The following is a 14,281-nucleotide window of genomic DNA, read 5'->3' as shown; positions in this document are numbered from 1 at the left end:
GTGGAGATAACAAGGTTTCCACAAAAAGGGTCACTTGCTTGAGCACAAATAAGCATCACAAAGGGGTCACCTGTGACCTTCAATTTTGACCTTGTGACCTTAAAATTAGTCGGTATCATCCTAGACTGATGAGGTGTAACTTCTATGTGCTGCTGCCAGTCTTGGACAGGATTCTCTTGTTTTTTTTCCTGGTGAAATAAAGGTAAAGCAAAGTGTCCAGCTGGGCAGTTTGACATTTCTATGTTACTCAGTTGCAGAGTTAAAGTGTGGGGTCAACTGTAACCTTGACCTTTGACCTGAGCTCTTGAAATCAATAAGGATCATCCTTGACCCATGAGATGTCCAGCAGTGCAGTTTGACATTTCTATGTTACTCAGTTGCAGAGTTGGAGTACAGGGTGACCTCGACCTTTGACCTTTGATCTTTGACCAGATCACCACCAACATTTATTTACTTGTTTGTTGTGACAACTCTAACGTTTCCTAAAAAGTAATCTTGCTGACAGACAGGCAGATGGATAGATGGACAAGCAAACCAATGCTACTGAAAACATAACCTCCTCAGCAGAGGTAATCAACTTATGATCAGATGTGAAATTGGCAGCTAATTATTGACGTTTTCTTTTCCATCAATTGAGGCTGAGAACTTCTCAGTTCTTCCACTGTTTAGTGCAGACAGATCCACTGTTTATTATTGCCAGAGACACCAAACACATCACTTCCTGTTTCTTTTTCTCTGGAAATACTGACCTGGGACCAGGTGTTAAAGAACAACTGAATCTGTCATGTTTTAGGACAGCAGCCGGCTGTTTTCCATGTAAATGTTGTGACTGATTCCCTCCGAGTTTGTGTCACGTCTCCATCACTTCTGAAATCCCTCACCGTGCCGGCATGCTGTCTGGTCTACGCTACAGACAGCCGCCTGCTTTTCTTTGTTTCTGTCTCTCTGGTGTCCTCTGAGCAGGCGTGCCCTTCTTTCTCTTTATTCTCATCTGTCTGACAGCAGTCTGTCCATCGCTCCTCATTAGTGTTTTGTCTCACGCCTTGTCTCACTTCACCCCAGCCGACCCCCACCACTGACCAACACACATTTGCTTGATGCCACCTTCCCCCTAGTTTTCCACACAGCTGGACTCCAGACAAAAGGACCTGGGATGGTTTTAGTTAATGAGAAATACAATACTGAAGGAGAGGATCTAAGAACTAAGTACTCTAGCATGCCCCCCCAATCCCTAGCCCTTCATAAGCTGCTTGAAATCTATTGAGCATAAAAAGTTTTTCCAGTATAACATCTAATAGTCTCCCTTCCCAGTGAAAGAAAAAGCACCATCTCAAGTGTCTCTTTTATTGCATTTTGAAGACGATGTTGGAAAAAACGTGTTATTGGAGGGAGGCTGCACAAGTCCAGAATAAGCACACAAGGGGGATGTGCATCTCAGAGCATTAGTGAAGGAAATGATGCGTTCGCTGGCATTTGTTTCTGCACGGCGTTGACACAGAAAAGAAACAAGGCCTGGACATCTCTCTGGAGCATCTTGGATGTCTCCGTTTGAGAGAGTTTCTCTGCAACCTGACTCTGTTTCTGTCTTCTGCCTCAGTCCCTCTTGGTTTTTTATTTTCCCTGAATGAGACTTGTGGCAAAGCGCAGACGTTTTCACTGAGGATAGATTTTGTTTTGCTTTGGATGTGGAGGAGTTTGGTTTCTGTTTGCTGGGTGTTCCCTCTTCTTGATGTGTTGCTCTTTCTCTCTGTCTCCTCCTGTCAGGTGTCCAACTGGTTTGCCAATGCCAGGAGGCGACTGAAGAACACAGTGAGGCAGCCGGACTTGAGCTGGGCGCTCAGGATCAAACTCTACAACAAATATGTTCAGGGCAACGCAGAGAGGCTGAGTGTCAGCAGTGACGACAGCTGCTCCGAAGGTACAAAATTTGTTTTCTAAGAAAGATTAGTAATATCTGAGCTGCAGTCACTGGAACTGATGGTGCAGCAGGTGAGGAAGAGTTTCTCTTCCAGTAACATTGGTCACTTACCACAAAATACCACCTGGAATCAAACTGACAACAACAATTTGTCTTCACCTTTTTACTCTCAGGACACTGATTAATCAGGAAGGAGGGACTTTTCTCCTTTACTGCAATCTGCTACATTTTAATCCCATTTTTCCACCAGTTTTCTGTGTAATTTATCAGATTATGTGATGTTGTATATGATAGATGGATGAAGCATGTTGTTCCCATGTTTTATTTCAATTTGTGGTTTTTAATTCCATTAACCAAGTCAAAATGGCTCTGGGGGTAATAAAAGTTGTCACCTGTGATTAAAAAGCTGCAGAACCTGGTTCAGATCCACAGCTTCAATATTTCTACGTTTCTTTCTCTGGTATGAACCTGATGCACTCTGAGTGATCAGTGAACCAAAGGTCGGGTCATGTCCAGCTGTGTTTGGACCAAAGTGACTTGATGCTGTGCAGAACAATGTTCTGTGTAGAAATGGTGAGCGTGCGATCCAGCTGAGAGACACACGTCGGCCGGCGGGCTGCGATACACTGTCATTAAGACACCCCGCTGAGCCAACCTCTGCTTCCCAGCCTGTAATTGGAAATGAGCAGCTTTCTGTCAGCTGTGGATTTACTGCAAACACATGCTGAATCTCAAGGGAGGGTCAGGCCTTTTCCACAGAAAACAAGGTCAGGAAACATCAGGAGGTAAAGGTTCAGTCTTCAGGCAGAAGAAGAGCTCTGTGGTGTCAGTAATCACTAATCAAGTCTTTGGAGGAGGAAAAGCCAAGCATGTGGCTTCCAGAGGAATGTGTGCGTGGTGTTTGTATTGTGTCTGCCGCAGGCCATGGTACCACCGGAGGCTCGGTATATCTCCCTGACTCCTCTCCCTGTCACATTATGGTTATGAAACTCTCCGCAGCCTGCTTCCACTTCTGACCCATGTTTTCAAAGGCCTTCCATTATGTTTTAAGCCTAGGCTTTTGTTCCAGAGACTATTTATGGATTCAGATATGATCCTCATGACTGTGTGGACATTCCTCATACTGGCCTAAAATGGACCTTGTTCTGTAGCTGCAACACCGCGTCCAAGGCTAAAACAAAAGGATTGTTTTCTGATATAGAAAGTAAACATGCAGCAGTTTTATTAAAAGTCTGACATCTGATTCAATTCAAATGTCAAATTGGGTGGTGTCAGAGGAAATGCTGAACTGGACCCCAGACAGCTCAAAGGAAGGAATCATCTGGTTCTGATATGTAGAAGCTATTATTTTAATTTGGACTAGGCTGAATCAAATGTCCAACTTGCCCAAATTACAGAATTACTGTCTTGGCAAGAACAATATGTAGAGTGAATTCTCACTGATTTCCCTCCTACCAGAGGTTATCTGGGTTGTTTTTTTATTTCTTTTTAGGCCAAATGTTTTATCTTTCTCTTGTTTCTTTCATCAGGTAGGCAGCCATACTTTAATTTAATCTCCTCATCTGCAGAATGTTCTGGAAATGAGTTATTCCTGCAGGGGATGAAGGAACAATCTGCTTTGATAGACAGGAAATCACCTACTATCCGTTATGGTTTGGTAACGTGTTTCAAGTCTCAGCTGGGCTTCCAGTTCTCGAGGTGATGCCAACATCAGGGCAGGAGTGCCAGGTTGTAATCTCCTGCTTCTCTTATTTGGATTCAACATTAACTCAAAATAAGGAATCTCCCGAGTCAGGGTGGATGAACAAAAGTGAAAATAATTTACCAGGAGTTCAGTTTTTGTGGAGGAAATGAACGATATTGTTATGAACACTGGAGCCAGAAGGTTGAGGATTTATAGCCAAATGAAAGCAGATCTGACCCAAATGTACTGATGCAGAAACAGAAGGAGAGAAAATTACATTATTTTCAATTAATATTCAGGTCACATCCTGAATAGTAGCACTAGAAATATTATTAAACTTCTGTGTTTCTGTACCACCAATTTTTTCCATTAAGAGTCTTATAATCATATATAAAAAACAACTCAACAAAACAAAAGAAACAAAATTTATATATTGAATTAATCATTGTTGAGGAAAAAGGTTCAATAATATTATTTTCTGAGTCACAAAAATATAAATCAATAAGATTAATCATTAATTTGAAGGTAAAGTTCAATTCAGATGTTCTCCATAAATGAGATGACAGATTGGTGTCAATGAAGTATAAAAATATTCACTCTATATGGATGTAATTCTCTCCACTTCAACTAAAATATTATTTTTAAATGTTTGTATTTTATGTTGTTACAGACGGAGACAACCCTCAGAGGACACAAAGCGGCCCTGAGGGGCTCAACAAACCAATGTACCAGAGCGTCATCAAGAAGGAGGGCTCCTCCATGATGGGCATGACCATAGGTATGGGGTCAGGGCTGCGGTCTGCTGCCGAAGTCACCTCGTTCTCCGAGGACTACGTGTCTCCACCCAAATACAAGAGCAGCCTGCTGCACCGCTACCTGAACGACTCTCTGCGGCACGTCATGGTGGCTAACGCCGTCATGGACGCTCGCAGGAGGAACCACTCCGGCTCCTTCAGCTCCAACGAGTACGACGATGAGCTGCTGTCACCGTCTTCCTCTGAGGCTGAGGCCAACTTTGTTTATCGAGCTGGTAAGGAGCCGTGGTGTTGTGAATTCTACTGCTTCAAGTGTTTTATTTCACACACATGTGACCTCCTTCACATTTGCTGTTTTTGTCTTCTGGCTGCGCATTATGTCTAAACTCCTGCAGCCACTCACTGAAATCTTGTTTTCCTTTCATTTAATTGTGTTTGTGTTGCTGATTTTAAATCTCAAGATGCTGAAATGGATGCTGAGAAGGCTCCTTAAGTTTTATTCGATTTAAACACACACTTTCAGTAACCTGCATACTGTCACACAGCCAAGTGTAGATAGAATTACCTCGGAGACAATCCCCCAGCTCACCAGGGTTTAACAGGCCAGACACAACAAGGTCACAGAACTCGCTCACTGTTTGGTCCTGCTGTGAGGTCCTGCTGAGGGAGCAGGATGAAGGCATACAGATTGTGTGTCATATGTAAAAAAGGTTCTCCTAAAAGGATGATGTCGGTTCCACTTCAGAGCAGGTTGAGTTTCTACAAATGATAGAGCTGCAGCCGTTCAGCTTTATGTTTTCCAAATCAGAAAACTCCTCAGGCTGTGAAGGTGTGCAGTGTTTTCTTTGCTGAGAACAATCGAGGTCAGGTTTGCCTGCGTCAGCTGAGAACACTGAGCCTTTTGTTCAGGAGGATTTCAGATCTAGTAGTGATGTTTGCACTTTCTGCTGAGCGTGGACAGAACCCGGAGCGCCTGGATCTGAATGTGTAGGAGGTGAAGTGACGGAGGGAAGAGTGGCTTTTTTATCTTTCTTCTGAACTGATATGTTTCAGATTATCTGAGTGGAAAGGAGAAGGTGTGTGTGTGTGTGCTAGGTTTGAATAAAATGCATCAGCAACTGCAACAAGTATACTTGTCCTGATTGAAGAACATCAAACCCTTTGAGCTGAATGAACATCAGGCTTATTTCTTGCTGAAAGTCACAGATGGAGACGGAAAAAATGCGATGGATAGACCAAAGGAGACTTATAACCTTCACCCCAGGAAATTTTAATGAGAAATCCAAGAAACTAGATTAATTCACCTGCTGACCTTCTGTTTTTAATGGACAGTAACTGTTTTATCTCTAGTTTATATCATTTATTGGCCGTGACGTGTCCCTGTTGGCCTCAGGATCTGGCACATTTACAGAAGTGTTACTCTGTTGCATGAACACATGGAAAGTTTTCCACGGAAGTGTTGACTCATGGGACCCAGCACCTGCCAGGGCCTGACGATCAGATGGGACATTTAAAGAAATGAAAGAAAAGTCAGGAAAATTATGTTTTAACTCCACATCTGATTTCACAGAAACAGAGCAAATGAAAGACTTGAGAGAGAAATCATTTTAAGTTCATCATTTTCTCTGCAAGTGTTTATGTGCTGCAGATTGCAGATATTTCTGTTGTGAACTGATTTTATTGTGTTGTTAGAATCAAAACTGGTACCCTGACAAGCAGATTTCACATAAATCAGGTTTACTTAAAAAAAAAAAAAAGATTTAGGATCTAAATTATTTGGACAAAGATAAGATATTTTGACATTTACAGTTTGTAGGTAGGATAAGTATTGAAACTTAAATATGTCATATTGTTTCATGGTGTTCTGACTGGCACGACAGCTGTGACTGATCAAAGCAAAAGTGGCGTACCTGACAACTTTAGTCTCATTGACTAAAAGTCTATTAATGGAACCAGTTGTTCATGGTGGGCGGGGCCTGAGCCTCTGTGATTACAGACTTGGCAGAAAATGGAGATTTACCTCAGTGAAAAGCTAAACTTTTATTGGTTTTAAAGAGCCCACATTCATGTACAACACATGAACACACACTTTCAGCACAAACTCACACACTGAAGCCCAAAGCCTTTGAGGAATTTAGCTGAACACAAGGAGCAACAGAATTCCATGACACATGCTGGGGTTTCATGCCAAATTACCCTTTAATGGGATATTAAATGGCAGGAATTTGGCTGAATGTTTTTCTTCTTGCTCAGTACCAGATTTGGACCCGTCTGATATCATATAGATCATACGCCGAAGAACTCCAACCAGTTCTGCGGACGGAGACTGAAAGATCTCCGTCAGATATTTTATATGTGACTGACAATAGTTTGTTTTTTCAGCTTTTCCCTTTAAAGAGCTCTAGTTACAGCTGCATACAGTAGCCTAATGATGACTGGGGGAAGCTCGCCAGTAATTCTATTGACATGGAAAAACACCAGCTGAAAGCTCATCAGTGGCCAACAGCAAGTTTTCAATCATTGGATTTTATATTCTGTTTAAATGTACAGACTTAATGAACTAAAATAATGACTTTTATGAGATAAACTACATTTAGAGTTTACAACTAGCAGCTCTTTAAGTAAAATTTTAATCAGCAAGTACAAATGTTCAAAATGAATCATACTGATGTTTTAAAAGTGAACTGAAATCAAATTTAAAAAAAAGACATTTGGTGAATGTTATTCAGTCAAACACAACCACACATTCCAGGGACCCGTTCTGAACTAAAACCTAAATAACTTGTTTTTAGCGTTTTAGTCATAATTTTATTTGTGGGGTGGAGTTGCTGTCCTGGGTTCATGATGTGCCCTGTGCCCCGGCTGGCCACGAACGTCACTACTGTACGGCATACCTGAATGACAGCAGTGCTTCCCTTTGAAGTAGTCTGAACCCGAGTTCTGATAGTAATTCCCACATCGGAACTTATGGATCCAAATCAGGTTTTTATCTTTCAGGAAGCCAAAAAATGAAACTCCAGTGGTATTTTCTGGCTGGTTCAAACAAATAACTCCAACGAACAGAACTATATTGTATCGGTCTTCATCCACTCACTGATGAATTGCTGAATGCTCGTTAACCTCAGCGGCTCTGTGGACGTCACACATCAGGAGGTCATGGAAAAAGCTGAAAACACCAGAGTGGTTTCTTCAGTGTTCAGTACTAAAAAAAATATATAGTACTTTTTTTTTTTTTTTAATTTCGCAACAACCATATTTTATGATTTTCTTTCAACTGATGTTGACCTCAAAACACTTTTTAGTTCAGCTTTAAAGATAGTGGTTTTCTTCTCCACCGGTTTATAATGACTTACCAATTACCAAATGTTAGTTAATTAGCATTTAATGAAAGGTACAGCTGTGGTCAATATATTTGTACACACTGGTACATTAGCTTTTGCTAAAATTTTAGTTCCATGATAGTGCTTATTTAAAAAAAACATTAATATTTATGGCAATTATTTTTTTAATTTGAAACATGGTTTGTACCTCAGAACTTTCTGTCAAATTATTTATGAGAAGTTTTTGTAAAAAGGTGGGTTCTTTCAAAAAAGGAAAAATAAAAATTGGCAAGTGATTGAAAGGAACAGGTTTATTTCAGGTCCACTACCATAAAAGAAAGTCAAACTGTTGCAGAGGCCAAATGAAAGAACAAAAATATATTTTTACCTGCAGAGAAGTCAATAAAAATACTCTTTAATAAAGTTGATGCACTTTGTTTTTTTATAACCAAACACCCTGTAAATGTAAACCCATTCCAAAAGTTCTCATATAAAATTATACAACTTTTAAAATAGCAAGCCTAGTCCCCAAAGTTATTATTTGTCTGGTTACCCTGACCAATCCCAAAAACCTTTTTAGATTTTAAATTGTCTTTTTGTTTGTCATTGTTTCTTGCTTCAAAACAGCAGGCTGATTTCTTTGTGATGACTGTAATCAAACAATAACAACATTCTTATGTTTGCAGGTACAGGTTTTGACTTTTTCTCCATCTTAACTTATTGTGGCTGAACAATAAAATTAGTTGTGTTAAAAATGACTCCTCAGATAAACAGCAGCATGGTACCTTACACCATGTTTTTAGTAATTAAAGAAAAACTAATTCCACCCCATAATTCTGTGGGCTTGCAGAGTTTTCATTAGTAGTCATAACTTAAAGGAATTTCTCTTTGCCCATATCAGTCTTTCACAGTTTTAAGATGAAGTTTGGTCTTATTTCTGTCCAGCGATGCCTCAGTTTATTTAGATTTAGAGTTTTGTTTCTGCCACAGCACTTCAACCAGGCTGTCAGATTTATTACAACACCGTTAAGGTTTTACGGAACACATTCTGTTCGAGACTGTCCTCAGGCTTCAGCATGGCGGATAGACGCCATCTCTTTTGACTTAAATACTTTGATCTACAGAGGAGCTAATGGTCGACTCAATGACTGAGGTGCCCAAACCATTAATCCTCCACCCCTGTGATGACAGTATGAGTTGTTTGGGCTGATAAGCTGTTTGGTTAATTCCAAATGTGCTGCTGTATAACGCAACCTAACTCTTCCACTTTGATATTGATGTGCAAAGGACTGTTTCGTGAGTCTTGAGGTGTATTGAAATTTAATTTTGCAAACCTAAAGTCCAGATTGTGTTTCTGCATCAGCTCGATGGTGGTGCTTCACTAATGCAAGCTTTGTGTGCTTTCAAACTGGCCAAATTATTTTTGTTTGATACTTTTAGTAGTGTTGCCATATAAAATAATAGATGAAACTGAGAATTGCTGCTACCTCAAAAAGCAAACTTCCCTTTAGTTTACAGCACTAAGGTAACTTATTTCTAAAGGTGATGTTAAACACAGGACATCATTGAATCATGGAGAATTATTTTACGTTTTCACAAATTTAGACTCATCCAGATGAACAAAAGTAAAAAAGATCATGAAGTGGAAAGAAACATGAGATTTGGATCGTTTTTCTTGAGTTAGAAAGGAAAATATGTGTGCTGATAAAAAGATATTTCTTTCATGGCTGTTTTAATATTTTGCTCTAACACATTTTGATGCCGGCATTATTAATTCAGAGGAGATTCTTTCTTCATCTTATTTTGTTGCTCAGACACAAAAAAATCTTCATTTTAGAAGAACCAAATTATAAATAGAGAAGAATGTTTCTGTCATGTACATGAAATACTTCAAGGATTCCTCCTTTTTATGTTTCAGTGTAAAATCAGTTTTATATATATTTTAGTTAAAAATACAATATAATAGAATATATTTTTATTTTAGTTGAAATTTTATCTTGTTTCCACATTCATTGTTTTTATGTGGGGAAAACTGTGTGAACCATTTAGAGGAGAATTAATATTATTTTATAACGTTTGGAGGCACAAAGACATGTTGACTTTATTTGCATTTGATTCAGATTATTTAATCTGAATCTGAATTTCTTACACCAAATTACCTAATGTCAAAAAAATTAACAAAAGATTTTTGATCTGAATTCTAGCAAGATGTTTCCATCTGGTCTGTACGCTCCAAACATTTCCTCCTGATGTCAGGAAGAGTTTTCCTAATCAAAACTGCAGAGTGTAGAGTTCCAAGCTTACTCTTACTAAGTCATGATTTAAAGACAACAGCTTATTAAAATGCCAGAATAAATACACACACACACACACACACATATATGCCTAACACACAGCTAAAGGAACGAAAATAGTAAAACATTTTAACCTGATTGTTTCTAAATCACAGGCACACCATGTTTTCCTGGTACTGTCACACACACAGACACACACCCCTGCAGTCAGGTCTTTAGATGAAAAAACCACACTCGGGGAAACCAAGGCGTGCTGCCTCACTCTGTGGAAAACACAAACTGTTTCCACTTTAAAAACCGAGCCAAGTCTCGAACAATGGGTGTTCCCACGGGACGGAGGAGAGAGGAGACACATTTAACAAGGGAGCAGAGGTGTGACCCAGCAATACACACAACACACACACAGAAATCCCCCAAGAGTGTGTGAGAGGGCGACTCGGCTCCCGCTGTGAAGAAGTGCAACATAATGATGCAGTACGAGCTGCACAAACATATCATTTGGCTTCCAGATCCCTAAAAAGGTTATTTCTGTATACATGTAAACACTCCCACACACTCACTCTGAATAAAGTTTACTTGTGGTTCCTTCTTTTTTCCCTTTTGTTCACCGCAAATATCAGCCATTCATCTCTGGAGATGGTTTCCAGAAATCTGTGATGGTGGACAAAGGTCAGATTCATGTGTTCATCATCGGCCACGTGTTCCTGTTGAAAACAAATCAAAGACATTTCTGACATTTTGAAGTGGGGTTCTGTGAAAGTTAATATCTTACCTGCTGTAGATACTTCTCTGAACTACCTCAGTTCGGAGAAACAGAGTTTCATTCTCATTAAAGTGATGAGCTACTGGCTAGTCCAAACAGCTGAGAGTTTGTTTTCACTTCTGTGATGATCATCTGAGGTCTTAGTTCATCATTACTGTAAACCTGTTGATTGCTTTTAATTTAGTCGAGTTTTTCCTAGAGGTAACGACCATGTTGCCATGGTTACAGTGCTCCTGATTAAACTCTGTTTACTGGTGCTTTTTAAACAGTTAACATCTGAAACTCTCTTTTTTTCTTCATCTAAAAAGGAGAAACAAGACAGTCGTCAGTTCTTGGTTATCTCAGCTGACTGCAGCCTCGTCAGACTCATCTGCCCGACAGACGCAGGAAGAAAAAAACTCTGAGTTTGTTTTGGGGCAGCAGGTTCAGTATCTGACTCATGACTGGCTGTTTCTCTGCAGGAATGTACGTTTTGATAACGTAGAAGCTGATTGTTATTTAATAATAAAGAAGTCTTGTCAGGGACAATGGAGAAGGCATTAAGTTCAAAGTTTGGATGATAACTTTGGCTAAATAAGAAAACCTGACAGTTTGATTCTGTTATTTGGAGCCTCAGATGTTTCAGCACCAGCTAGATGCACTGATCAAGTGGACATTTTTCTTCTTTCTCTATACTCTGTGCTCTATGACTGATGTCATGGCTGATAGGGTAATAACTATTGCTAACTATATGACAGAACATCACTATAAAGTTGACTGAACTGTCCTTTTTAGTATTGACTGTTTAAGATTTAAAGGCACACTGGATAGAACCACCAGCTAAAAGTTAGAGGTGTTTGTTTGTGAGTGTGTGTATTCGTCTGCTAGCCCAGCCTTTCTTGTTTTATTGCTAACAGCTGCAGCAGATAAAAATGCCGCTTTTCTCCATTGTCATCATCATCAGGCGGAACATCACTTCCTGTCTGATCTCTTAAATGTGTCAGGTTCTGCATCATTTTCATCAAGTTTTGTTTTATTCCGTCCTCTTTTTACTCTCCTCGCCCTCCCACAAAGTAAAGTGTGCTGGCATTTTTTTGGACCAGATGCCAGAAACCATCAGACTTCTTAGCTTTCCCATTTGGCAGGCCATAAAACCCAAAGGAGCCCTAAGGCAACAGGAGAGTTGACTGAGTGTTCAGTAGCAAAGTAGGAAAAAGAATAAGAGAAAAGAAAAAGTATCTGAGATTTATTTGCCATTTTTTCAGTCGTTGGCGCTGCTTTTGTTTTGACAAACCTGAGTTTCAGCTGTTTTAGGCAAAGCACTGTGAAAATCCACTTCTTGCCTACAGAGGTGCTCTTCCAGATTCTGGGGTTGGGGGCTCCCAAAGGGACCAGATAGGTGCCTAGTCTTACTTGGGGTGTGTGTCTGTGTGTGTGTGTGTGTCTGTGTGTGGGGGGTTAACTTGGATTATCTTTGCATCCGCACCTTCAGACACAACCAAAACAAACATCTGGACTGTGCCTGAAAAACTTTCAGCTGTGGATGGAAATAATAAACCGCAGTTCAGAAGATCATGCCTTTAGTGTTTAAGTATGTGTACACTGAAAATAAAGACAGATGAGTTGAAGAAAAATGTCTGATATGTTGAGACAAGTAACTGGGAACAGATGAACAGTTCATTTTTGATATAAAACCGTCAAACATTATTAAAAAAAACTGTTCTGGCCCTGCAGCTGGAATAGTCAGTCTTGAGTACCTAGATTAGGGGATCTTACAGAACCTGGATCAGTGATGAGGAACTTAGGGAATATCATCTAGAGTTAAAGCGTCTCACTGTTTAAACAAAATAAAGTCAGAGGAAAGAGCGGACAGCAGGGAGTTGCGGCCAGACGAGAATGTGAGGATGTTGTTGGAACATTTTGATGCTCTGAAACCTAAAATCTGTGGTTTGTACCTCTGGGTTATCACATCCTCATCTTCCTCTCACACATTCTTTCTCTTCTTCTAAGAACCATCATCAGACGATGTCGTTTCTCGGAGGAATTTACAGCTTTTATAAAACAAACTGGAAAACTACAGGAAATGTTCTAATCAGGCCCATACGAGTTTGAGGCTTTGCAAACCTTGTACTGTCAACACAGGTCAGGCTGCTGTCGAGCAGTTTTCTAAAAACTAGACAGGAAAGCAGCAGGAAACGGAGAATAATTTGATGCTCGTGCTGCTTGCAGAGTTCTGAACACTAGATTCACGTATTTGGAAAATTAGTGAGTACTTGGTGAAACGAGAGACTAGAGGTGACAAAGTACAGCCTGCAGAATCAATAAGAATCCTCTGATACTGGAGGAGTTTGGAGTCTCAGCTTTCATTCTCAATGGAAACTACTTTTTATGAGCAGTTGGGAAAAACTGTAAAAGAAAATATTCATCAGCAGGAAAATGTTCAGAAACACTTGTTGACGGTTGGATGAGGAAAGGAAAACAGCAGCTAATGTTTGAATATTTAGTTTATAGGACTGAAGCTTGTTGAGGGGTCGGTTACAGGAGGATGGGTCACCCTGTGGCAGCCTGTCATGAGCAACAGATGGACAACTGAACAACAAATGCTGAAAATCCCTTGTTCCTGTATTAAGAATGCAGTTGTCATGGTTTTGGCAACATGCAGAACACACTCAGGAGACAGAAAAAGATTTTAAAATGTGGACTGGAAACTGGTGTTCAGGGATGGTGAGGTGATGAGCCGCCTGTAGAGATAACAAGGATGCAGGACATAATCTTGGGGATCCAAACATAACAGGAAAATGCTATTTGATGAGCACTAAGAGCATAGCTGTGTCACATTAAAAGAGGTTTTCTACATTTTTGATTCAGCCTCGTTCCAACAGGTCATGTGTTGTAGAAATGGTAGTGGAGTCATCATCTAATGTGATGAAGGCCTAAAACCTTAAAGGGCTTTAGCTGAATGTTTAGGTCCTGGAGACGGCACCTCCAAAACATCCAGATGTTCTGCTTTCTTTTAATGCCTCATGAAACGCCAAGCTGGTATCATCAGATTCACTGCTGGAAGAAACTCACCTCAGGCTGAACCAAAGACAGAAGACAGCTTCAGAACTAAACACACCACTGAACACACCGACACACACTTAGGAAGCAGCACACTGAAGTAAACAACTTCTTTGGTTTCATTGTTTAATGATTTTGCTCTTTCTTGCTAATGTTTCACATATGTGGTAAAAATAAGGAAAAACCTAAAGGTGAGCAGGCAGCCATCTTTGTCTGACTGACTCACTGCTTTTTCATTCTCACTCCAATCTGTAAGTCTGTCATTTTGGAGCTGATTGCTTCAGACAGCTCAGTTATGTTGGCCAGGGTCCATTTGTTTTCAACAAAATATTAGAGAATGGAGTTTATGAGTCATAAGAAACATCTTTAGGTTGATACTGTTAGTCACCTTTCTGCTTGGCAGCTTTTTGTTCAGCATCTTGAGTAAAGAGAGAAAACAGCAACACGTTTGTGCAGGACGTGGCGTACACACACACACACACACACACACACACACACACACACACAC

General features: G+C 40.1%; 1 protein-coding gene across 1 annotated transcript in view; it reads left to right on the top strand.

The window, feature by feature from the left end:
- The first annotated feature begins 1,668 nt into the window (after positions 1-1,668).
- The window catches only part of mkxa (mohawk homeobox a), a 14,622-nt gene continuing 2,009 nt past the window's right edge, over positions 1,669-14,281 (top strand). The window contains exons 1-2 of the mRNA XM_017404086.3: positions 1,669-1,918; positions 4,273-4,632. Coding sequence (XP_017259575.3) covers positions 1,684-1,918; positions 4,273-4,632 — 595 coding nt within the window. The 5' untranslated portion in view covers positions 1,669-1,683. The remainder of the gene's footprint in view (positions 1,919-4,272; positions 4,633-14,281) is intronic.

This window comes from Kryptolebias marmoratus, linkage group LG21 (assembly GCF_001649575.2).
Source record: "Kryptolebias marmoratus isolate JLee-2015 linkage group LG21, ASM164957v2, whole genome shotgun sequence".
In the NCBI taxonomy this organism is placed as follows: domain Eukaryota; kingdom Metazoa; phylum Chordata; class Actinopteri; order Cyprinodontiformes; family Rivulidae; genus Kryptolebias; species Kryptolebias marmoratus.
This window is presented reverse-complemented; position numbering and strand designations above follow the sequence as displayed.